Raw genomic sequence first — 27,845 nt, 5'->3', positions numbered from 1 at the left:
AGCGGCGGGAGCTAGCTCAGACATGGGAAGTGAGCATTACTGCCTGAGGTGGAACAATCATCAGAGCAACCTCCTGGGGGTGTTCAGTCAACTACTGCAGGACGAGAGCCTGGTGGACGTCACGCTCGCCTGTTCCGAGGGCGCTTCCATCAGGGCGCACAAGGTAAATATTCGCGCAAGATAAACCAATATTTGTGGAAGATAAATCTTCTTGCAAGAAATATATCCACGCAACAAAAACATTCGGCGTAAGTATAGCCTGTGAGCTCGCCAATACATGACAGATGACATTAACATAACCATAGAAAAACATAGCAGTAGAGCTCTCAGAAGTAAAGCAACGTGAATGCAGCAATGCTTGAACTACATGTCAATAATATTCTAATAATAAATAATATTATTTGGCCATACGGAACTTTAAAGCACACATTGGTTTAATTACTAATAGTATTTTATCGGTTAGGTAGGTGTATTTAAAAAAAATGTTGCGTACCTGAAAAAAGCACAAATAATTATGTTTTTGTAAATGATGTCAGTAGCGACACTCAGAGAGTGGCTTTGTGACGTTTTGACATTTTTTATAAGAAATTCATGGCGTAGCCAAAATACTGTTATAAAAACGAGGATGTTTTTGTTGATTGACGTTAGCAGGCGCTACCCAGGGGCGACTTTGTGACGTGAGAAATTATTTAAAAAAAGAGATTTATGGCGTAGCCGAAATATTGTAATTAAAACGAGGATGTTTTTGTTGATTGACGTTAGCAGGCGCTACCCAGGGGCGACTTCATGACGTGATGAAATTATTAATTTAAATATTTTTTTTCATTTTACATAGCGTAGCCGAGATAAGAAATTGCGTGGTGTTTCGAAATTTAACCGTGTAGGTAGCCGCCTAGTTACAATATTATTTTTGTATTTGTATAACTCCTGTTTTATAATGTTTATGTATTTATCGCTATAAGAATTAAACTAAAGATAGTTTTTACTTTTAATCGCTATCCGTTTTTTAAATTATGTTTGTAACACTCAGTAATATTTATTTTTCAAGTATTCAATGTTATTTTTGCATTTTAATTAATATTGTTAATATAAAGCGTATTTTTATTTATTTGAATTTACTAGACTGTTTTTATTACAAAAAAAATGCATATTTCTCTATGTATTTTTCTGTTATAAACAATCTATTAAAATAATACACATCAAATTTCCATTGTCTGTTGATTTTATTTGCAATCTTCTTTTTTTTCGATGGTTAAAACTCTAGGAAATTCAAAGACAATAAAATTTTTACTGTCATATATTGGCGAGCTCACACGCTATACATAGCCCAAACATTCGTTGAAGATGAACATTTGTGCACGATAACTATTCGTGCTCACATACTTATAATAAAATCACTAGATCCTCAACACAAAGGCATCTTAAACACATTCAAACTAATACCACTTTCGGACAAAGCGATTTTGAGTATTATGCAATTAAAGTCCGTAACCCACTTCCACTGTCTATTAAGACAATTGGAAATGAGAAAATGTTCAAAAAGGCTATAAAAAATGGATAGTGGACCTGGATAGAAGTAAAACAGATTGTTTCATTTGAACAAGCCTTTACTGAATAAACTGCTCCACAACTGGATAGTTTACGTTATGTTTTTATTCTTAAATTGTAAATTAAATATAAACTTAAATACGTAGTGTTAAAATCTGTCTAAAAATTTTCTTTTTTTTATTATTAATAAAACATTTAATACATATTATACTCCCAGGAGTTTTTGAAAAAAACTCATTTGGGCCCGTACATATCAAGATAACATTTTTGTGACAATACAAAATATCATACTTTACACCATCTATACAAATAAGATCAATAACTATCACTATCAAAAAGATTTGAGTTTTATTTTTTTTATTGCGATACTTTTAGATGTTCTATTCGACTTTTCGTGTTTTAGCCCATTGGGCAGTTTATTAAATTCAGAATGGCCAATATTTTCTAGAGACCTTCTGCCGAACTTCGTTGAGCAAAACTTAGACACATGAAGATTCCCTGAGAAACACGTTTTGTAATTGTGAATATCATGACCAAATGTGTATTTTAAAATTGTAGTAGCAGAAAAGTTTGTGATATTTAAAATAGTCTTGGTTATATCATGCAGTGGCATCACCTTGAAAGTAAGCATTTTTGTCTGTCGGTAGATATCTTTGACATGGGAATCCCATTTCAGTCCAAGAATGTTTCCCAGAGCTCTGTTCTGAAGAACTTGTATTTCCGAGATCTAATTAAGTTAATTATCTCTGTATGTAAAGTCTTCTTTGTTTACAATATTTGAGTTTGTCCAAATGTTCGTAGACAAAATATTGGATTTCACCCTCTCAGGAGTCATTAAGATTAGCAAATTACAAGAGGGATGGAGAATACCTTAAATAAGGGAATATGAAAGTCTAGGCATTTACAGGGCTTATGACCTGTCATTTATTTATTTGACACTTTATATACATATACAATAAATATACATATAAGGGCGGGCATATTGCCTTAAGGCAATTTCTTCCTACCTACCCGAACCGTTCAGTTTGAGAAAATTATAAATACATGGAAATTTTGAATCTTACAATTTTATACAAAAATTAAAAGCAAAGATTAACAAAAATAAAAATAAATATATAAAAAAACACTATACCATGAAGAGAGGAGAGGGGATGGGAAGGAAAGAAAAAGGATAAAGGAACAATTTAAATATTTAGATAGTGACATTTCAATCTTGACTTAAATGTAAATAAAGAAGGGGCGTCTCTAACATTAGTGGGTAGATTATTCCACAATCGAGCGGCTACTACTGTGAAAGAGGAGGCAAAAAAAAAGAGCGATGACAGGGTATTAAAAGGGTTCTCTCGTTACTAGAACGAAGAGATAGTCCGTGTTGTGAAAGAGGTTAAATGAGCTCTCTCAGATAAACAGACGAAGTGGGATTATTTAAAATATTGTAAAGAAGTGATAGAATGTGAATGTTTTTTCTATGCCTGATACTGAGCCAGTGTAGTTGCGTACGATACTCGGTTATGTGGTCAAATTTGCGAAGATTAAAGATATTACGAATACAAATATTCTGCAATCGTTCTAACTTATCAAGCAATTCAGAGTTAGCATCTGGATAACATACATCCGCGTAGTCAAGGAGTGGAAGAAGTAAGCTCTGGACTAATGTTTGCTTAACATTAATTGGCAAAAAAATATGTAATCTTTTAAGTGAGTGCTAACTGCTATAAAGTTTACGACTAACTTCGTAAACCTGATCGTGCCACTCCAAATGCTTATGAATGATAATACCTATGTTTTTGACTGAAATCATGAATGGAATTGTCATTGGCTGGTTTAAGTGGCTACTTTACACACTGTGTAACATTCACCATTTTGCCTATGTTTGAACATCCAGATTTCTTCAATTCTTCCATTTGTTGATTTTAGTGATGGAAGAATTGAAGAAATATGGATGTTCAAACATAGGCAAAATGATGAATGTTACACAGTGTGTAAAGTGGGCACTCAAACCAGCCAATGACAGGTCATAAGCCCTGTAAATGCTTAGACTTCCATATTCCCTTATTAAGGGATTCTCCATTCCAGTTGTAATTTGTTAATCTTCTTTGTTTATTCTCACTCATAAAAATATTTTTAAGAAGTATATTGTTAGGTGTCTTTCGCACGGGTAACCCCAGTGAGGTTACATTATTTTTACTATTGATCTTTGTTTATAGTGAAAAAAAAATCTTCGTGTAAGAAATATACTCACGCAAGATGAACATTCTTGAAAGACAAAAATTCGTACAAGATAAACATTCGTGCAATATTCATGAAAGCACTGGAATGTGGTATAACGGATGGGTCTAAGACTCTAGGTCCGAGGTTCGAACCCCGCTCTAACACAACCAGATTCCGGTTTTCTCGAACAGTTTTTTTTACGAATAGTTGAAAATACCCTAAAATAGTTTCAGATAGATTGATTGATTGATTAAATATTTTTTGATAAGAAAAATATGTATTTGTTGTAATTTTTGTTTAAGTACGAAAATATTTAGGCAAAAAAAACATAACGATTTTTTTTAAATATTAAGATAATGGGCAAAGTATTCACTTAATTGTCCATGAATTGTTACTGTATCCTTACTTATTCTATCAATCTAGCAAGATTCTTGTATACTTTTAAATGTGAGATAAAAAATCTTCAGAGCTTATACAGAGTAACATTATTTAAACGAATATGCCAACTTCACGTAACACATATATACAGCTACAGAAATGAACGTGTATGCTTTAATATATTTAAATTAATTACAGGTGGTTCTATCAGCTTGCTCATCGTACTTCCAGTCATTATTCCTGGATCATCCGTCTCGCCACCCTATCGTCATTCTGAAGGACGTGCAGTTCGCGGAGCTGCGGACCCTCGTTGAGTTCATGTACAAAGGAGAGGTCAACGTGCAGTACTGCCAACTATCCGCACTTCTCAAGACTGCTGAGAGCCTAAAGGTAGCTTTACCACTTTAGTAACTATCTATCGTACGCGCGCTTTCAAATTATTTTTCAGTTGACTCGTGCTTTTATTTATGCAATGTTACAAAACCAAACTCTCGCTAAACTTGTTTGTATGTCCAGCTGAGATTTGTTCAATTGATTCTACATTTAGTACCTTATTTCACTTTACAGGTAAAAGGCCTGGCCGAGATGACAAACCTTAACTCGGGAGCAGCGAGCACCGAAGTAGGTGGTGGTGAGGCGGACTTACTTCAGCCACAAGATCTGACTCCCACGAGAACGGCGATAGAACAACACGTACCAGAAAGGCTTGTGAGAGAAGAATCTAGTCCCCCGAGGGCCTCTCCTTTAATGCACGTAAGAAGACATAGGCACGAAAATAGATATGAACCAAGACACGAACATAGACATGAATCTAGATCGGAAATAAGACACGAATCAAGACACGAAGGAAGACACGAAGCGAGACTTGAATCTAGGCATGAAACGAGGCAAGAACAGGAACACGAGCCCGGAGGACTTGACGTGAGACATGAAGCAAAACACGAAATAAGACAAGAGATGAAACAAGAACCACATCATGAACCCCCGGCCAGAGATCCAGGTGGGAAGGAAGAACCACCCGATGAACCCATGTGGACCAGTTCTCCTGAAGAAGACCTTTCTTCTATACATTCTAACTGTGGACATAGTGATAATATAGGTAAAGAAATATTATTTTTTCCATATTAAACTATTATTCTGTTATTCAATATCTGATACTCTTATTTGTATTTTAGGATTAAATATGAGTATAAACACGAATAATAATAATTCAACATTGATGTCATCCAATCCATTGGAGCTAAGACTCGGGTTAGTGAGGAGTATAGGTGGAGAACCTATAGCGGGACCATCGGGTCTACCTCCGGTTCAACAAGTACCACTGGTAAGTAAATTTGATCTGCATATAGCAGTAGGTAAGGTTGAAAACTATAAATATGAGTATTTCAATGATTCATTTTAGGTATTCTCATTTCTAAAGAGTTTAAGAGCTGATGACTTAAGAATAATTTCTACATGTTTTAAAGCTATTTTAAGATTGTGAAATATGTTTTTTTCCAAGTCGTTGAAGAAAGAAGTAGATTGGAGTCGAATACCCGATGACAAAAGTGGTGGCGAGAGTTCCTCCGAGTATCGTCACCCACTTCACGAATCGGTGAGTACATTTCACGCTTGCATTGTTTTCACCTAGCGATATTTTGTTTTATTTATTTATCCAAATTTACCATGAATTTTAGTAAAAAAAACATTCACTAAGAATTTAACCAAAAGATACTTTTTTCGCAAGTTCATCAGAATCTTTTTTAATTGCATCTGTTGTATTCCCGTCATTTATAATAATTGCATGCTTTTCCAAATACACAAAGCTTATATAAAAAAACCCATCATCACAACTTGTTTGCAAAAAAACTAAAGTAAGGAATTGTAGAAAAATATGCTTGTGGAAAATGAGTATATTATAAAGAGATATTGTATGTTACATCATTTAAGTAATTACTTTTATGTTTTATGTTCAATGTGTTTTAATTGCATGCTAAGTCAATGTGCTATGCTACTAAAGATACGTTCCCTTTCTATGCCTTGCTGTCAAGAAGTTGACCTTCGTTTTTTTGGCCATGGTTGTTTTTATCATATATATTTACACATATATATTTGGTTTCTTTTGCATTTATCGAACGTTTCCGAAGCTCGTTGTCGCGTTAACAGAGTGGCTGACTCGGGCGCCGCGAGCTACGCAGTCGCGCTACCTCAACTCGGCCGTTCCGATATTCCGATATTCCGATCCTTGCCAAATTCGAGAACGCCGCCCCGCACCCTCTGCCAAACAAAAATGAGCGTCAACTTCTCAGTTTTATACGAAAGCATTCAATCTGTCCAATTTCCGCGAGAGATACCTTAGACGTAGAGTAGTACACATCGCGAGATCCGACCGTTGCCGCCAACGGGAGTGCGGAAAAGAAGTTGATGTTCTTTTTTGTGGTTGCAGGAGTCTTTTGACGGGGGCGCGCGGGAGGGGGACGGGCGGGTGTTCCCCTGCATGTACTGCGGGGCCGGGTTCCAGCACCAGAGCAAGCTGACGCGCCACATCCTGTCGCACTCGCTGGAGACGCTCAAGTACCGCGAGGCCGTGCTGGGCCGGGCGCTGCCGCCGCTGACGCTGGGCGAGCCTTACCTGCCGCCGCCCGACGACCAGCCCCTGGACGCCGAGCTGGGCGAGCCCGGAAACGTGGTGCTGTGCAAGTTCTGCGGCAAGAGCTTCCCCGACGTCTCCTCTCTCATCGCGCACCTCCCCGTGCACACGGGCGACCGTCCCTTCAAGTGCGAGTTCTGCGGGAAGGCGTTTAAGCTCCGGCACCACATGAAAGACCACTGTCGAGTGCACACGGGTACGTTCTTCAATGGCACTTCGAATTCTTACATTTAAATATTGTTCATTTTCAATCGCCGAAGCTCACTTTATTTTCATTCCTTTTCTAGGGGAAAGGCCATTCAGGTGTGCCCTGTGCGGGAAAACCTTCTCGCGATCAACCATCCTAAAGGCGCACGAGAAGACGCATTACCCGAAGTACGTCAGGAAGTTCCTGTCCCCGAGTCCTCTGGACACTGAGGAGGAGAGTCCTCACTAGGAACTCGGAGTATCCCGGTCGCACCCCGGACCGCGGCAGTGCGTCCCTACTGACTCAGTTACTCGAGAAATTTCTGTGAAATTTCCTTTAATCTCCAGATCTCTTCAATGTTCTTTATATGTCGAAAGACGATCGAATGGTTGGAGAAGGAATCTGGAACGGGGTGTTGACCAGGAATGTGATTCATTAAACAAGCCACAACTGTGATCTGAAACGAACTGATAAATAATTCATTAAGACATGTTAAGGATACGAAAAAATGTTGTTAAATTTTCTCAGCGATTCGATGAAATACGTAAAGTTAGCATAAAAGGTCAGAAGTTTCACCACTGGAATAGTTCCAGTGCGTTACTCGTATGGTGTGCATGTTCTGTTATCTGTCTTGTTGCCGTTATGATTCGGAATAGTGACGTTATGTTACAACATTATCTTTTAAAGAGATTAAAGCGTTTTAATACATATTTTAACTTCTTTGAATTTTCATCTTGATTGTGATATATTTAAACGGAAAGATGATATGCTCTTAGAGATACACAGAAAAAGCTTCTCTTGTCATTTCTAAATATTATGTACTATAAATATTTTGTTTATTTTTAAGCGATTACAATATTATCTCCTGTTCTATTATTTAAAGCATAACATAAATAACTGTCACCGAATCTTAATTACTTATATACTAGTTTTAGAAGTCCCGTCGCTTTATCCTTTTAGATCGATTGCTGACAAAGTTAAAGTTGATATGAGTGTTTTCACACGTAGGTACTCTTACGTTAGGATTGAGTTTAGCTAAACTATAAAGAGAGAGTGTTGGTATTCTGTGTTGCTATTATTCTGGTTAAGGTGTAATCAAGAAGGAAATTCCCGGAAATTTTATCATTAATTTTAATTTGTGGATTAAAAAGCTAGTGTCGATATTTTTTTTGATATTTTTTTATTTTCAAGTACAATTGTTATATTTTTAAAACTCACTCTCGGTAACAGATTTAAATTTTTCTTTGCATTCAAAAAAAATATTCTTTCCAATAAATTATTTCCGTTGGTGGGATTATTAAATAATATACAATTAAACTACTTAAGTGAGTGACGATAAAAATATTGTATTGCAAAACTTGAGGTCACCAGGTCGATTCCCGGTGTCGACCTGGTGACCTCAAGTCAAAATAAAGTATACTTAGAAATGAAATAAAAAATATCTGAAATGTTGGACTGAACGACATAATGTATGTAACCGCTGAGCCAATGGCAGTGCCCAGTGAATACACCATAAGTTTATAATGAAGGTACAAACATGGACATATGTACCTATTAAGTTATTCATAACAATCATAACGTTTATAAGATTTAATTCAGAATAATATTGTTTTTAAATAATGAATCCAAAAAAATATTTAACATACTCGTAGCAATGAATACAAATAATCCACTAAAGATCGTTCCTTAAAAAATATCATCTCACTTTCCCTATGTGCACTCAATGGTTCATAGGGAGCTGCACAGATACACCAAATGCTGCAAATTTTGATCATCTGTTACATGAATATAATGCAGTGAATCACTTTTCAAAACAATTTATCGTGTCGACCTTGCCATAAATCAAACCCGGGACCTCAAGCACGCTAGGCGAACGAGCCAGCTACTACACTGTGAGGCGAACATGTCTCCCGATTTCTCTTTTGAGGATTTTTCCTGAGAGAACCCATCGAGCCGTAAACACTTATCCAGGTTTCTGGTTCTTTTTCACACTCATAACTGTACTCTCCAGTTTGCCCGGACACTTTCATTTTTATAAAAATTTCATTTATAAATCATAATCATAATCAGTCCTCTCATGTCCAATAATGCACATAGGCCTCCTTCCTAGTTCTTCACAACTCCTTATCCTGGACGAACCGCATCGAACCACTTCTTGCAACATGTCTTTTGTCATGATACCACCTTGCCTGAGGCCTTTCTTCTGTCTGTTCTGGGTTGCCATTCCAGGACTTTTATTACCCCAGCTCCATGGACTACTTTGATGATCTCAAACCATACACTATAACAAATATTTAACACTGCAATCCATAAAGATTAAATTATCTTATACCCTTAAAAATATACGATCTGCATATTAATTTTGTTTCGACTATTTAAGCTTTATTTTTTCACTAGCTTCTATGTTAAATTTTGGCGTTGGGTATTTTTCCTTCTTGATTAAATAAATGGTGCTTTTGATTGAAGTAAGATTGCGGGTAGGTATGGAATACCCCCAAAAAGTGTGATATATTGATAAGTACGTTGCAAGATCTCATATCATGAGACGGGCAAAAGCAGTCTAGTCTAAAAGGCAACTGTTTTATTGTTGACAAAAATTCATTTAAATTTAAATATTACCTGCGTTCTATATACTATTACTAGTTGTTGAAAACTACAAATATTTACGTATTTAATTTTTCCACCCGTTGATTTATATAACTAATTATTATCAATAATTTAACGTAGAGTAAATTTAAAAATTGCAGTCACTTTGAAGAGAATTGTTAGTTTATATTTTCAACTAAGCAGAATTCACGCGAGGTTTAGTGATTAAGTTCACGTAAATATTATTAACGACTGATTTGATATGTATTTTTAAAAATAACACTTTGGATAATAAACCATTTTCAATAAATAAAGTGCATATTTAGGTGCAACTCTTCTCCATATTTTAGAATAAAGATGCTTTTGGATTCTCTGGATACATAAAATGTAATGTACAAATAATCCCACCTTAAAGGCGGTTTTGCAAATGTTTATAGATTTCGAATTTTTTTAATTACGTTTTGATTTTATTCATCTTGTAAAATGTAGTAATTATTGCCACTGTGAGAATATATGGCTTAAAAAAAACTCATACTGTCATCATTAACCTCACGTAAGTTCTGCTAAACTCCCTTTTCTATTTTCTCTTGGTTTTAAAAAAAAAAAATATTAAACCTAAAAAGCCCAGTGAATTTTTTAGTCACGGAAATAAAATCGCAATTCGATCTTTATTTTCAAACAAAAATACTAAAAAAATATTTGAAATAAACTTTTTTAAAAAAGCAATCGATACAAAAGATTTTATGGGATGATTTTTTGATTATATACGGTGATTTCAGTTTTGTTTTCGTGGCATTTAAAATAAACTTCAATTTAATGATATGATTATTGTTTTATCTGTGTGAGTCTACGAAAGTAAAAATGTATGAAATAGATCTAAATTTAAAGAATCACTGACTTCTTTACGAAATATAATTTGTATTACTAGTTTAATGTGTTATTAGTATGTTTATTAAAATGTTTTGAGTTGATTTTCTTCGCTTAAAAGGCTTTTAAGTGAAAAAAAACTCCCTTTGGATGACTGCCTGAACGTGACCTCAGAATAACCATGTTCTATCGGCATTTATCTCGCAAAAAGTAAAAAAAAGTGTTTCTATTACCTCGTTGTTCTGAGGTCTAGATATTATTGTCGAAAAATATTGTACATATTGTGGTGTTAAATCGTGAGTAGCAAAATTTCTTATCAATAATAATGTTAAAATACAAAATTAGGTACACGAGAGAGTTAATATTTTAGAAATGATTCTTGATAATAATAATTTGTCACTTTTGGCTGAATATCGTAGGGTAGAAGTATTAAATTTAAACGAAATTACCCTTAATTTTTGTAATTCTATCATTTCGGAATATTATACTGAAGTGCGTTTGCAATCATACATACCTTGAAAAGGCTTTTACCTGTTCGTAAATAATCGCTTTCGTAAAATCTCCATGACAATCAATTCAACAACTTTGACAAAAATAAACTATAACGTAGATTATAATTATATGATTACACTTTTAGAAATATTTAAAAAAAAAACCTATTTTGTTTAAAATTTGCATCCAAAAATATTTCAATTTTTAATTTAGGCCATAATTGTTGTAAAACAACGTATTTGTACTTTGGAATGTAAAGATTAAGAGTTTTTTTTAAACCAACATTAAAAAATGATTGGAAGATATTGGATTAATCGGAAAAAGCATTCTTTGGGAATAATTCATCTAGTTGATTTTAGCTAGATTTATTTCATATGATTTTGTAAGCTATTTTTTAAATTTTTATAAATATTTCTAAGCCTAAAGATTTGTTCATTGAGCTTAATTTGATTCGAGTCTATTTGGTTTATTACAAAAAGAAAGAGTAAAAAAATCTGTGATATTTTTATTGAGTAAAAAATGTAGATTTACTCGAGAAATTATACGCACTATTAGTGTACTAAATCCTCATAATATTTTTTTTCCTAAGGGATAAAGTTTTGAGAAAAGTATTTTGATTGAAGCTACGAGTAGAATCATAGTGTTAAAGTATTTTTTATAAGATCTCTTATAGCTGATCTCTTCGAATGCCATGGCAATAACGTCTACAAAATAAAGCGTTGTTTATTATTGTTTCAATGAAAAAGGAGCGTGAGTAAAATGTGAGTGAATATTTAGAATAATTAATTGGTTTGTCAAAATAATTATAAGCGAATACTAATCGTTTCAAGTAGCATTTTGACCATGGAGATTTTACAAAAGTGTGATGTTTAAATAATGTTTGTTATCCAAAATATGATTATTACCTTACATTATGGATACATAGTATCGCGAGTGTGTATATTAGTAGTGTGAACATTTAGGCAAATATCAGTCATAAAGGTGAATAAATATTTTTTTCATTATATATTTGGCTTATTGTATCTGAACCTACAAAATATCGCATTTTCCACTCCAAGTTCACCAACATTCCATTTTTTCATATCACTTTTCTCATTAGACCCGTAACCTCACGTTTTTACAAGGTTGTTTTAAATGACATTTTAAATTAAGGAGATTTTGTAAATCAAACTTTTTAAAATACCGTATGTGCATGCTAATATTATTATGTTTTAATTTCTGTAAACAATTGTTACGCGTGAAATATTGAAATCCAGTAAAATTAAGTCTGGACCAATATTAGATCTGTTTACATTTTGACTACTAACAGCCCTTTATAAGGTCGACACTTCTGTATACGCACATAGTAGAAGTTGTCGAGTTTGTAGAACACTAATTAAAAATGCACTTTCTGGGTAGAGCTTGGTTTTTGGAGTTGTGCGCATGCAGAACCGCTACCACAGAAATAAACGGCATAATAACGTAATCGGTCACTATGGACTCATCAGCACAACACAATGTTGCTATTTGAAGGGCTGCACTCTTTTCTTTCTTTAAGTTTCCGAAGTGACTTGTTACCAACCGACTCTAGAGCAATACTGATACTGACACCTTTATTAATGTTCCTCTCCTTATTTTAAGATACAAAGATATTAAATATTTACAAGAAAACATAGCAATAACTTAATAAATAAAAGTACATTAATATAAATTAACAAATTATCAAGATTTGTACGAGTTTTTATAACAGATAGTTTTATAAATAGATTACACACGATTTAAAAATGCTATTTTGTTTCCTACCTTTCAGAGATACTATTTATGATTAGTGAATGAAATAGATATATTTATATGTATTGTAACTTGTATATAGATAGATGTATATAGGGATTTACTCGATGTATTATTTCCGACAGTGAATCTATAATATCCCTTAAGTGCAGTTATTCAAATCTTAACATTTGTTCACACTTCGGCACCATTACTAGTGCTACCACCGCCAATTCCCCTACCTTGATTCCTGCGTAAACTGCAGCAGTTTTGCCAAGTAACTTTATACGTATATATCACTAGCAGTCCTGGGCATGTACTTAATTACTAATCGTTCATTCAAAATCGTTTGATTAATTTTAGGAAAACGTTTTACATATTATTTGAACTTAAGCATTCGACTAAGCTGTCTAGTAAAATCACTTCTCGATATAGGATTACAAAGTAGAAAATTAGTTTTGTATAAAAAATAAAGCTTCTTCATAGAAAGTTTTGATGGAACTTCAATTTTTAGGAATAGTATCTTTGTCGATCCAACCAAAACTGTTTTCATGTATATTTTTCTACTATCGTGTTGAAAACTTATTAATTCCAATAAATTATTATAATAGAGAGATCGGATAATGCGTGCTTGATATAAGTAATTCTGTAATCGACCAATTGCAAACATATGCTATTAATAAATTCTTCTATTTTGTATATTTTAGTCACGAAATAAGTCGAGGGTCAAACATAAAAAGGGAGTGATACATTCGTTTAAATTTCTTCTATTGACAATTTAAGCGTAACGTAAAATTTTAATTTAATTTAATAAATTGATGCTACAAAAATTTTGTTTACAATTAGATTTTATACTCGTTTTATCACGATTCAAAGTATCTATTATTCCAGCATACTTTTGGTAAGTCGTGTGAGTCAACTCGATGAGGACATGCAAATTGGTATAATGGTTATGATACTAGAATTTGCGCACTCTGATCTAAAAAGACACAAGTTTACAGGAAATTTTGTCTGTAAATGATTACAGAAAGAAAATAATGAAACAGCTTAAAAGGGTTGGTAGAAAAATCAGATTAAAAAAAATCTGATAAAAAAAACAACATTTTTATTTACTCGTGGCATTTAAATGATAGGAAATTCTTTGAAAATCTTAAAGAAATCGAATGTTTAAGTAAAATGTCAAATTTTCAAAAGTAAAACAAAACAGCATATTGTATATTGGAGGTAAAATTAGTGAAATGTATATTAGATTCGAGCGTTTCTAATTATGCCCAGTTCTGCGTAGCACAAGCAAGTTTGTATAATTCCAGGATAACTTTAGTGCAACGTTTTAAAGATATTTCTAGGGGATACCTTTAGTTCAATGTTCTAAAGATACTCTTAGATACCTGTAGTGCGTTCAGAAGATACTCTTAGGATACCTTAGTGCGTTCTGAAGATATTCTTAGGATACCTTTAGTGCAAACTTCTGAAGATATTCCCAGAATAACTTAAGTGCAACGTTCTAAAGATATTTGCGACCACATAATGTAAATTAGAGTGCCTCTTGCCTTAAAAGACTTACTCGAAGGCTGCGAAACACGGTTAAGTATTTATTAAGTAGCGAAATTTAATCACCATTCAAAACATAAGGCGGATAATGTTGTAAATTGTAAAATTATGAGATATGATATGGCATTTTACTGACGTAAAATATTAGCACGTTACGCACCGGCATGATCAAATAACTTTAAATGAAAAATTACTTCTCATTCATCTTTCAAAAGTTAAATAAAAAGATTTACTAGTATAAAAATATACAAAAATAACGGTACATGTTACACAGTGTGTAAGGTGGTCACTGAAACTAGCCAATAGCAGGTAATATAAGCCTTAAAAATTTCTAGACTCCCATATTTACGTCCCAAAGAAGTAATCCATTTCCGTTAATTTAATAAGAATTAGTTTTGAAAAAAATACGAAAATTATTTAGCCATCTTAAAAGTAAATACTCGGAGCATGTATTTTTATGGAATTGAAAATACAAACATGAACGAACAACTCAAATAAGTAAAAATTAAAATGATGAATGATTATGTTTGTAGTTTTTCCAAAGTAATTTATTTATCATCAATTTATTTGCAAAAACATGTTTTCACTCGAATAAAAAACTCAATTGAAAAAAAACGTTCAAAATATAATAAAGAATACTTTTTTTTGTTTTCATGCCGGTGTTAGTACGCATCAAATCATTTAGATTTGTTTTATTTTAATACGTAACACAATTTTTATCCATATCATTATAAATCTAAGGATTCAAAACTCAATTGATCATTTGAATGTAAATTGGAATCAAACATGATCTTTCCTTGATTCAAAACATCAAGTTTTCTTTCTTTTTTATGCAAAACTTGCACCTTATAAAATAGTTCTAAGTATCCTTGTATTTGCAAACATGGTTTGTCTAATTATTTTAAAAACAACGTATTCATATTTCGAATGCAATGGAGTTTTGTTTTTTTTATTGGAATTAGGAGAGTAAAAAATCAATAATTACTGTAGTTAAATAATATCATCTTAATTTGAAGAATTGATTTTATTAGCTTAAATTAAATAGCTTAATGCAAAAGCACGCCGACCATACTAATATACAAACAATGAATAACTTTGATGGGTTATTTTATTCAATACCTGTATATAAAAATATATCAATTATGTAGCATGAACAAAGTTATTTGATAGACAATGTTTTGAGTGTGTCAAAATGTTTGTAGACAAGATGGATTTCCTTCCCTAGGGAGCCTTGTAAATGCCTAGACTTCCGTATTTCCTTTTCGAATCCCCCTTGATTGCAATCGATTGTAAGCTATTTAAATTTATTTTTAATAAAGCGTAAATAATGTATTTTATATGTAGTACATATTAAAATATTTGTTTCTTTCGCAGTATGAAAACTTTTGATTATTAATTTTGTAAGAATCGAATTGAATATTTTAGTGACTATTTACATATTTTACAGGTAAATTAAAGTCTATATCATCATACTCTGTCCTGCACTTAATAGTACATAGGGCACTGAAATAGGTACATCATCATCGGTGGTCCCGCTAGTGTCGCGTACTCAAGGATCAGAGGTCCGAGGTTCGAACCCCAGTCTACCCCAACTTGATTCCTCTTTTCTAACAGTGAGTTTTTACAACTCGGACAAAATGCCCCCTAAATTGAAATACTTGTGTAAATTGTAAGAACCCAAATAACCAGACAAAATGAAATATTATATGTGAAAACATCTTGTTAAAAAAATATTTCATGTCAACCATGTCGAAAATCGAAGCGAGGCGCGGACAAAGTGGCATAAAAAGTGATTTTCAAAATTAATTTAAAATCGAAATTTTTGGGATGGCCGGTTTTTTCATTAAGCTTTTAATTTCTTTTACACTTCTACAATGTACACTTAAGCAATATAAATGGTACCTTGCGAGATTAATGAATTATTATATATTGAAGTAGATATTTAACATTCAATTAATTTCGACCCGAATTATCTCGAAATCTTTCGTTTATTCTCTTCACTGGGATTGCATTCTACTGCGACCAATTTACACGTTTACATGGAATCAAATGCATTAATCTATGAAACAAAAAATATTTTAGATAACCCAAAAGAATACAAATTGTTGATTATCTGACACGTATCTAATATCATTTCGGTGTTTGCGATTGTTGCTTTTGATTCTATAATCTGATATTAATTTATCATTAAATAAAATATTTATAATAATGATTGCATGATATAAATAATGACAGTTTTTCAAATTTGTACAAAACATATTTTCATGAATTTTGATTTAAAAATATTTTGTATCTTTCATAGATATTATTTTATTGTTGTATATTAGATATTATTTCTTGTGTTAACTGTTTATTGTCGATGATTGTCTTTGGTTAGGGTATTATTATTATTTACTCTTCCTTTTGCCAGATTTCAATTACTATGTATTTAAAAAATTGAAAAACGTTTTGTTATTTAATGAAAATCAAAATAAAAGCACTTTGTTTTAAAACACTTATTTTCGATTCGATAACCCACCGGTTTCAGAGCTACCACGTGCTTCTTATCAAAGTATAATAAAGAAATTAATATAACCTAAATCTAATTCGTATGGAGGGTCTAGATCAAGTCTCTATATCTAGTGTTATTTTGTGTTTGTAGTGGTATGGAGTGAAGGGTGAGGGGGTTAAAATTCGATCATTTGCACTTATTTTCAACAAATAAGATACGAGCGTACAGATAATAAGTGGTTAAAATAAAATATTTTTACTTTAATTTTAATTAAGTAATAAAAAACCACAAAGTTCATTCTCCAAATATAAATTTTAAATTGTTTTTTATTATGATGAATTTTAACAAAAATGTTTTGAAACAGCACTTATAAAAAAAACAGCATTTTCTAGTACTTATATATATTTTCTTACACCTGCAATTTTATGTTTTGAAACTTTTGATTTAACTTTTAATACAAAAAAAACATGAAGAAAGAAAAAACTGTAACAGTGGGGTCTTACTCATAAACTTGGTATAAAGTTACGCCTAGGCCTATGCCACTATTGATTGAATATGGATGGAAATATAATCCTTATAACAGTTTGTTCAATAAGAATGATATTCCTATACTTATTTTGCCAATATGCTTAGGCATAACTTTATATCAGGTTAATAAGTAATAAGGTCCAATAAATATTACAAATAATCGACCGAGTATAATGAAATGGGGCAAATACAGATTCACCTAAATAATGTAACATCGATTGATATTTATAAATGATTCTGCTGTTAAATAAAATATAATGTAATTAGGATATATAATATACATATATCTCAAAAACAGGTAGATAAATAGGAAAATTACATTTATTTCATTGGTTTGTTACTCGTATTAATTTTCCGAATAAAAATATTTGTTTAAAATGTTTGAATGCCATTCACCAGACTTTGTTCACCTGTATTTGCTCTTAAGCCTAGTTGACTTTGAGGTGCCTGTATTTCTTTAATGTGTTATAATATATGGACTAAAAGAAATCGAGGAATACTACTGTCAAACTTAATTTAAACAGTACCTTAAAATGCTGTTTGGAAATCAGACTTCTGCGATTTTCGAGAAAATAGGTATTGCAACTACGATGGACAGAACACTTTTGAGAATTGCATTTAGAGGTTTAGGAATACGGCTATGCTCTGAATTGTTTACATAATTACATTTCACCAATGATAATTAAATACACTTTTATCATCTTGATTCCTAGGTGTTCTTTGTCGCCATTCCCGAACATACTGTCGTCGTGATCGGACGTGACGCTACACGGAAAAATGCCGTCGTGTGTGTTGAAAAAATATATGAATTGCTCACACAGATATACCGTTTCATTTATTCGTAAATGCATTCCATTTTATTAACCCTACACTGCCCAATATAGACGATCTGCTACATACCGATAATCGGAGCATAAAAGTGACTTCGAACATTTTTATCACTCGACGACTAGAAAAATGTTCTATAAAATTTTAAATAAAAGACAGTCTCACATGTTCCGTCAAAAGTGTAATTTAACTAATATTCACATGGTGATTTCTTTTAATTGTTTTAAAGATTTAAAGTTATAATTGTTGAATAATTTGTAAAATAATTTAATATTTTCCTTGTATTCTTGTATTTTAGAACGTTTTATGCCCGATGTATTGTCTACATACCTAAACTATGAAAATAAATCTTAATTTTTAAAAATGATTTTTCTTTCTGTTTGTATTTAAAAACTTGCACAAACAAACGTTTTTAATTAGAGTTAGAAAAATTGGGCAGTAAAGGGCTAAATAAATATACCATACCATGTACTTTATGACATTATTTCAATTTCAGAGCACATAAATAATAACACCGACAGCCAGTGGCGTAGCTACGGTAACGTTAAATTAAACAGTAAAAACCAAGAAAAGTTTGTTGAAAAGAAATCCGGTTTTATTTTTCGTTTTAATGTTATTTTTTATTTTATTTAAGTACTTACATATCTTTCTCACATAAATGTTTGCATGTTGGTTGATTTGCCGTCTTTTTATTTCCAATTGTTCCGAGTTAGGCATTTTTTCTAAACATGAGATGTAGCTAGTGTGGAAATAACGCGTCTATTTACTATGCCCAAGCGCATTATACCGTGAAACAGTGATGGTCTATTTCTCTTCCAACCCCCTCATACTTAATTGATTTTCGATAAAACCCAGAAATAAAAAAACCGTTTAAATTTATATAGGGTTTTGGCACGCAATTTGAACTATTTTTTTCTTTCAATAATGTAAATCGGAATTTGAAAAAAAAAGATCACCACGCCAAATAATTTTTTTTTTTTTTATCTATAAAATTACATTCAAACATTTTTTTTCTGTTTTAAATTTACAGTGGTTTAAAAAAAAACACAATGATTATCCTGCATGCGTTTGAAAATTCTAAACGTGCTAAATCTCTTATTGATAGTGGTGATATTTAAACCCTGTAAATGTGTGAACTTCTTAATTCTGTTCTCAAAAATGTTCTCATCGAAAAATAATTTTAATAGAAAAATCTGTTCTTAATTTATATTACTATTTTTTCAGCTTAATGATTTTCTGTATCTTAATTTTGTATAAGCTCACTGTTGACAGAAATGTACCAATTGGCTTACAATTATTTCTATGTCTTTCCATTAATAGTTATGAACATTATAAATAATTAATACTGCTGATTTGCTTTGCCGCTTACTTGAGAAAAAAATGGTGTCAGATTACTTTTTCATTTTAATTTGCATTTTTAAAGATGGCGTCTTATTTGATAAATGACGAGATTAAAATGGTTGTTTCTTTTTAAGTCTCATTTGTAAATACCCTTTTTTAATTGGATCACTGATAATATTGATGTAAGTTCAACGCCAGATGGCGTTTTATTATGTTCCTCTAGTTACAATAATTATTTATTTAATTTAGGATTGTTCATAATTAAAGGTGCACAAATCATTAATATAATTTTTTACTTAAGTTTGTTCAAGATTTTATGTGCAGAATTTTTCGATTACGTATATTTTTTATTTAATGAGAGACATCTTCTTGAGTATTTTAGAAACATTACCTAATTTAATTTTTGAAACTTCCATCCGTTAAGCTAGGGTTTCCTAGGACAGCGGTGCCTGTATTTTAACGGCCGTAGTGAACGGTGATGCGGTGGACAGCCATCGTAACGGTGACTAGAGCGTAGTTTCCTAGGAAAACGGTTTTATCAACACCATTTAACACCGTTTCCCTAGGAAACCACTCTCCAGTCGACGTTACGACGGCTGTCCACCGCATCACCGTTCACTACGGCCGTTAAGATGCGGGCACCGCTGTCCTAGGAAACCCTAGCTTTACAAAATCACTAAAATGCCGAATACATATTTAACCCTTTCAGCCCGGCTGTAAATTCAGATATACTCGAAATTTAAGATTTATTTACTCACGTACCTACCTACCGAAATAAAAAAGCTTCGCGTATATTTATTAATTACTGGTAATTCTAAGTTAGCCTCTGTGCTCATGTTGGTAGTTGACATAACACCGAAAAGTTAGTTTGACAGCTACTGGCTGGTTCGTTTGTTTCGGAGCGAATTCCTGTCATAATAAGCAAGCTTGAAATATATTTCAATTTGGTTAAATACATATCATCGTCATTCCCTTTCCACGCCTAATGGTGCATAGGGCACTACATTGGTATATCAATCGCAGTGTATCTTGATCATTTCTGTTAAATGAAGGTAAGATGATTAGTCTTTAGTTTCAGGTACCAGTCCAGCGACTATGAAATATTCTAGTGCAAAAACACATTTTTATACTAATACTTAATATCAGCCATGTCGGGAATCGAACCCGACATCTCTTGCATGTTAGGCACACGCGCTGACCACTACACTAGGAGGCTAAGATAAACATTATATTAAAATATATGTTTATCTCTAATAACACATATTAAATTAATTTTGCCTTTAATTAAATTATCAATTTGCGTTCAGTGAAAATTAAAGTTAAATAATTTCTCAAGAAAAAAATGTATTTAGATACCACAAATGAGATGAAGAACATTTTAGAAAGATAAATATTGAAGTTTAGGCATCTACAGGGCTTATGGCATGTCATTGGCTGGTTTGAGTGGCCATTTTACACACTGTGTAACATTTACTATTCTGCCTATATTTGAACATATATATTCCTTCAATTATTCCATCTATTGATGCTTGCGAAGTTGAAGAACTGAAATCCTCATTGATGTGGGTGGGATCCCCACGGGGTTGAATCCAGTCCATGTCCACAAAAATTTGAACAAACTCAAAACATTAAAAAAAATATATATAATTTGCCTAATAACTTTGTCTGGTCTAAAAGGGTTAAATTCACCATCAGATAAATTTATGATTTTTATGTTTGAACATACACAATTTTGAATGGTTTGATAGGTTTTGCGAAATGTAATGATTGTTTAATTATTGACTATTTTATTAATTTTAATATGATTTTAAAAACATTGCTAATAATGTCGACTATTTATATCAACTAGCGATTACTGGACATAAGTGTTTTTGTTGTACATATAATTATATTTTCAGTTCAGATGTGTCCGATATTATCAATCTTATACATGTTAAAGTATCGAAGAAAATTGTTGATTCAAATTAATATCATTTTGAAAATGCAAACATAATTATTGTGAGCACTCGTTTAGTTGAAATGTATACCATCGTAAATATTTTTTTGTGTTTCTGGAGTAAAATATTTCATTTGTTTAATAAACACCTTCGAAACAAAAACATGCATATCATAGCTGTAAAAATACAATTTTGACAAATAAATGCTATACAAACCACTATTCAATCTGTTTTATTATATTTTAAACCAATAAAAATCCTTCATCAGCAAATTACGAGCTAAACTTACCATCACTTAAATGTAAAAACGTGAAAAGTTTCAACGCTTATCAGTGCATGGTTTACCTCTTCGTTCTAATTCTCAAAGCACTCTCTTTATACCCATCCACGATTCCTCTTTCTTCTCTAACTCATATAGTGTCCATGCGGCTCGACTGTGGAATCATTTCCCATCCACCATCAAAAATGTTACTACATTATCTCTGTTTAAATCACGTCGGAAGAAACATCTCCTTTCTCTTCCTTAATATCTCCTCGTTTCCTTTTTCCTCTTTTTTCCTTTTTCCCATTGAGTAATATTTTTGATTTAAGGCAATTTTTGAACAAATGCGTTTATTTCTATTTTTATATATCTTTAGCTTTTTAATCTTTATTTTCTATTGAATATGCTCTGTAACTTGAATTAAAAAAATAAAAGTTTTATTTCATTGGTTGGTTGGAAGAAATTGCCGATCGGCAATAAGCCCGCCAATGTACAAATAACATTATGTACAAAAAGTTAAATAAATAAAAACAGTTCCGATGAATATCTCCACTAGCATAATTGAATTACGTAGTTTCCTGCGGCAAAATCACAAATAATTATCGACGTGCTTAAAAACATACTAAGCATTTGAGCTATCAAAATAATGAACATGCTTAAGTTACCGCGGTCATAGTTAACGCGTGTGTAATCTCTACTTACGTTTACTTTTTTTACATGGTACTTTTTTGACATAGTAGTACACATTAAGATAAGACAAATTATCGGAAGAGGAAAACGAAAAGAACGTTTCAAGATAATATAAAATATTAATAATTTAATTTTGGTTTACTCGTGTAAACTTAATAGCGTCAAAGCACCAGTAAACGACCACCCCCCAGTAAATGACCGTGGGTTAATAAAACACAATATCATAAGAATTGCTATATGTGTCCAGTCAAAAAACTTTTAACACTAGAAACTATGACAAAAGCAGTAGGCGGACACACCTTTTGGTAAGAAACAAATCTATCAGTTTTGAACTGTGAGTTGTCAAAAGGTAATAGTGCGTCTTCCCGTTATTGTTCTGAGATTGATAGTGTTTTTGTAAGGAAAGGTGTGGTAAGTGTTTTATTTGATGCTATTTCTTATGCAATTCTTTGAATATATCCATATTCTAATGTGTTAGGGTGTTTTATAATGTTATGATGTAACTAAATCTGAGTATTATTCTTACTGGGGTAGTAGTGGTCATTCACTGGTGATTCTGCTATTTTTTTAGAGTAATATTAATTATAATTGTAATACTCGTATTTCAATAATAGAGTCAAAATACTTAGTAGAATTAATGTGGTTTTTGTTGTTTTCTTTTATTTTGTACGCTTAAATAATAAAATGTATACCTTTAATGTGGATTTCACTACAAGCTGAACCTTAAACGGTCATTCATTGGTGCTTTGACCCTATGCCGACCGGTTTCAAAACATGGATATTCCTTTGTCAAGACTTAATGAGAAAATAACATTGAAACTATTTTTAATCTTACCAAAGCTAACGGAAAATTTCAATTACAATCAGTACTTACGGCCAGTACCTAAAATACATCTACTAACGTCATTTGTTTAATGTTTCACACTCAGGTTTCAAAATTTCAGAAAAGGTATAAAGGATAGATATTTTTTATTTTTTTTATTTAAATCTTAAAGTAGGGCACACATATCATACATATGGTTATGTGTGTTCTAATAATAACATTGAAAATATATTTAATTTATAAATTGTTTATCACATATGTCTTGACCATTATTTAAAATTTTGATATGTTTTTTTCTTCATAAATATTTTTTTCCATTTCGTAATACTTTTTAATTGCTTTAAATAAAATTGAATTTTGTGACTTTGCCTTTTTCCTAAATGGAAGTCTAATTTTGTTCTTTTCTCTAGTATTGTGATCGTGTTCATGCTGGTTCCGATCAATTTTTTTCCAAAATTCTGTTTTTTTATTAGAGTTTATAATTTTATGAACAAATATCATTGTATTGTAAAATATTCTTTTTTTATATGTTAATAATTTCATTTCATTTACCATCGACTTTACCCTCGTATATCTGTTTTTTTTCAAAATGATTCTAAAGGCTTTATTTTGTAATACAGTTAGTTTATCTATGTTTTCTTTGTTTGATAAAAATAAAATGCTACTACAGTAGTTAACGTGTGGTTCAATAATTGCTTTGTTAATAGTTTTGCAGGAGTCCTTATCAATAAATCTTCTGATCCTTCCCAAAATTGATATTTTTTTTGCAATCTTATTTATTACCATCTTAGCGTTTTGGTGAAATGTAAGTTTTGAATCCAACATTACACCTAAATATTTAATTTCAGTGACTTCATTAAGTTTTTCATTTTCTATTACAATTGATGGTGTAATTTCTATTCTTTTGTTTCCTATATTCATATATTTAGTTTTGTTAACATTTAATTTTAATTTATTAATTTTTAGCCACAGTGATACACTATTAAGATCATGATTTAGTCTGTCCATAATTGTTTTATAATTTTCTCCCGATATATATATTAAGGCATCGTCTGCAAAGAGTCTTATTTTTGAATATTTTAATGTTTCGACAATATCATTTATGTATATAATAAACAAAACCGGTCCGAGAACCGATCCTTGTGGTACTCCCAATGAAATTTTGAGGGGCTCGGAAATTTCATCATTCACCTTCGTTATTTGGTATCTATCGCCAAGGTACTCTTCAAACCATTTTATAGTTTTTCCTTTTATTCCTATTTTTTTCAATTTTTTAATAATTATTTATATCATATTGATTAATTGTCCACGTATTCATCTACGCTCGTGTGGGTTTGTTTTTTGTTTTCTGCGTAAATAAATACAGTTCATTGCCGAAAAATCAGCGTTTACTACTAAAAAATTATAAAATATATTGCATTAGCAAAGTAGTAAGGAGTACCTAATACAAAAAAGTGAAAATTAAATTACACGCAATTACTATGGCGACTGTTTTTCTTGACATTTGGCTGGCCAACCGCCGGCTAAATGCAATAGATAGCATGATAAATTGTGAACAAACAAATAAAACTGTATAGAACTAAATTATTTATGTTACACCGGTGAAATTCAAAATTCAGGATTATGCGTCGCGAAACGAAAACGCACAATATTTTGACATTTAATGTAGGTGTTGCCAAGCATCAGGTTGAAGTGTGACAATATTAAAAAATATTATAATCACGGATGTTAGATTTTGATCGCAAATACAATAAACAACCACGGTGAGAGATTGTTATCGCGTCGCTTATTACCACGTCGATAGTCATTTGTGATTGAGCTACTGGGATATAATCTCTCTATTCGCATGTATTGGTAATAACACATCGCATGCTGTGAGCAATTATTGAAGACATGAATGGATGAAGGTATTTTATGAATAAAACAAAATCGCTCTAAAAATTGGTTATCTTCTACTTGTTGATGTGATAGGGCTATATATAAACTTCTCATTTATGTAAAAAAGTACCTTTTTTTTAAGTTTGCGACATAAAGTTTTCATCCGCTCATGTTTTAAATTGGTTTTAAAACATTATGTATCTTATATGTAATTTATTTGTATGCCCAGTTGTCTATCCTTTTTTCATTATAAAATAACGAAATAATGAATAAATTTTAACAAAAAACGTTAATATGATAAAATGTGTAAATAAATAGGAGCTTGAAGATTCAGAAGATAATAAATGTCGATGAACTACATTTCTGTATTTCCATTGGATTTTTTCTATCGTATTTATCGATGATTTATTTATTTAAAGATAACATTGTAATAGACTTATTTTTTTTTAGTTGACAGTAGAAAGTTCACCCGGTTCCAGTCGCAGCGACACCCCTTTGGGCATTCCCCTGGGACCTTCCTTGGCCGGCTCCCCCCTGGGGGCACCCGTATTAGGGGGCCCCGTCCTGGGAGGAGGCGCCCTCGGGGGCGCCGCCCTGGGCTGGCCCGGGGCCCTGCTGGCCCTGCTGCAGCGCCGCGCCCTGCATCACCTCCTGCCCCCCCTGCCCCCGCCGCGACCCCCCTACATGGAGGACGCTTCCCATCGCTGCCCGGCGTGCTTCGCGTCCTTCCCGTCAGCTTGGCTCCTGGAGCGCCACGCCGCCTTGCAGCACCCCCCCGGTCCGGACGAGAAACCCTTCGTCTGCGAGCAGTGCGGACAGAGCTACCGCTACCGCTCTGCCTACGTTAAGCACCGCGAGCAGAACCATCGAGCGAGGCTCCCGGCCGACAAGCTCTTCACGTGCGACGTTTGCGGGATGCAGTTCCGCTATCTCAAGTCTTTCAAGAAACACAGACTGAACCACGCGCTGGAGCGCCTCCACGGCAAAGGGGGAGAAGCCCGATCTCGAGACTCCAACGATCACGTGTCCAGCACCAACGACGCGCTCCTGGGCAGGTCGGGAGAGATGGACCTTTCCGTGTCCAGATACCGCCGAGAGCCGTCCGTTACCGACCCCGAAGACTCGGACACGGATTTTCGCAGACATTCTCAATCGGGAGATGTCGACGGAATCGACCAGGACGACACTGTCGACTCCGCGGCGCCGACGGCCGCTTCGGATGCCGCGGCGGCGGAGAGCGACTGCGAGAAGGGCGACGTCGAAACGATCGGGGCCGAGTCACCCGTTCCGGAGAGGGCGGTCAAAAAATCCGAGACGTCGTTTGCCAACGTCAGCTCCATGGCGGACAGCTCCGTGGGGGACGCGAGCGCCGGCAGCAGCGGCCTGAGGAGCGACAGCGACCGCGGGGACTTCCCGGGGAGGGGGGCGCCGGGCGCCCCGCCCGAGGCCTCTCTGCTGGGCTACCTGCGCGCCGACCCGGCCGACCGGCAGCGCGAGAGGCGCTTCGCCTGCCCTTTCTGTGGCAAGTGCGTGCGCTCCAAGGAGAACCTCAAGCTGCACGTGCGCAAGCACACCGGCGAGCGGCCCTTCGTGTGCCTGTTCTGCGGGCGCGCCTTCGGAGGCAAGAGTGACCTCACGCGTCACCTGCGCATCCACACGGGAGAGCGGCCCTACCACTGCGAGGCCTGCGGCAAGTGCTTCGCCCGCGCAGACTACCTCTCCAAACACCTGACCACGCACATCCACAACCCTCGCTGATGGTCGCACTCCGGATAAATGAATTTACTTAAATTTACATGTCAATTGAATTATTGAAAACAAAACTTGCTCACTCGTAATTTTTTTTTTATACGAACGCGAAATAATTTTACTGGCGACGAAATGCTCCGAATGACGCGTGAAATAAATATTTAAAATATAGTCTTAAATATTGCGACTTAAGGAAAGGTAATTTTTAGATGGGTTTTATCTAGGTTATAGCAGGATGGGCGTTTTGTCGATATTTATTCGTATCATATTATGGTCAAATATTTTTTACTATACCTTTAACTTAGAGCCATAGATATGTGTCAAACTAAGAATTCGTTCGATATTTACAAACAAAGATACATAAATCGATTTTAGGTTGCCTTATCTTCTCACCGTCGGTTGTTACAATAGCGTAAACATAAAATGATATATTTTACTCATTAGTTGGAGATTTACACGAAAATAGATGATAACGAAAATATAGCTAATTAACGAATTATTGTATTCGAGAGTCGATGGAGTACGGTAGTTTTCCGCGAGGGAATAATAGTCGGAAGTCGGAAGTCGGAAGACGGTCCCCGATAGAGTACCGGGGAGTAGGGGAGTAGGAATGGAAATGGGTTACCTTTACCTGACGCCTATTGCAATATGACTTTGGATTAGTGACATAAACGCAATATTAACGGGTGATAGAAGAAAATTTAGCTAAATCAATTGAATACAAGGAGTTGAGTATTGATAGCCGTAGTGTTAGTTCGAAGATTGCCTACTATTAGAATATATTTGGTGTCTGTTAATACATGTATTGCATATTATTGGTGTCTCAAAATTCTTACTAGTTTAGATGCTTATCAAAATTCAAAATGTTTTGGCAATTTCAAAATCGATATAAATAATCTTTATACTACAAAATTAATTAAAGTAGGTTGTAATTTCGTATTGGTGTTTTATCCTAAGTGTTTTCTTGTAACTTTTGATCTTATATGATATATTTACACGTACATTCATACCTCTTATTTGTAAATTGAAAGAAATGACGCGACGGCGTCTCAGTGCTGTGATTTTTATAGATGAGAAGAATTGACGAAACGAAGCGTAAGGAAGAACATCGAAGTAAAAA

The 27,845-nt window shown here is 33.5% G+C and overlaps 1 protein-coding gene across 2 annotated transcripts; it reads left to right on the top strand.

Moving 5' to 3' along the window:
- On the top strand, positions 1 to 27,845 carry LOC148283727 (uncharacterized). Of its 2 annotated transcripts, XM_088243371.1 has the most exons (7): positions 1 to 163; positions 4,336 to 4,527; positions 4,705 to 5,236; positions 5,313 to 5,461; positions 5,639 to 5,731; positions 6,563 to 6,962; positions 7,054 to 9,550. In XM_088243371.1, exons 1-7 carry the CDS (start codon positions 23 to 25, stop codon positions 7,200 to 7,202), a joined length of 1,656 nt encoding a protein of 551 aa, XP_088099497.1. In that variant the 5' UTR covers positions 1 to 22; the 3' UTR covers positions 7,203 to 9,550. The 2 variants fall into 2 exon arrangements, with proteins under 2 accessions (XP_088099497.1, XP_088099496.1); XM_088243370.1 differs by lacking the exons at positions 6,563 to 6,962; positions 7,054 to 9,550 and adding an exon at positions 25,427 to 27,845.

The sequence above is a fragment of the Micrasema longulum genome, unplaced genomic scaffold (assembly GCF_059751315.1).
Source record: "Micrasema longulum isolate JH-2025_06_02 unplaced genomic scaffold, ASM5975131v1 h1tg000208l, whole genome shotgun sequence".
Classification (NCBI taxonomy): Eukaryota; Metazoa; Arthropoda; class Insecta; order Trichoptera; family Brachycentridae; genus Micrasema; species Micrasema longulum.
The sequence above is the reverse complement of the archived record's forward strand: the minus strand, read 5'-3'. Positions and strand labels throughout refer to the sequence as shown.

What these genes read in the sequence shown, in the direction of transcription:
- LOC148283727 (XM_088243370.1), top strand. Translation starts at nt 23, where the DNA reads ATGGGAAGTGAGCATTACTGCCTGAGGTGGAACAATCATCAGAGCAAC. An exon ending in AGACTGCTGAGAGCCTAAAG is followed by an intron (nt 4,528 to 4,704) that starts GTAGCTTTACCA and finishes TTCACTTTACAG; the next exon opens with GTAAAAGGCCTGGCCGAGAT. An exon ending in TGGACATAGTGATAATATAG is followed by an intron (nt 5,237 to 5,312) that starts GTAAAGAAATAT and finishes TTTGTATTTTAG; the next exon opens with GATTAAATATGAGTATAAAC.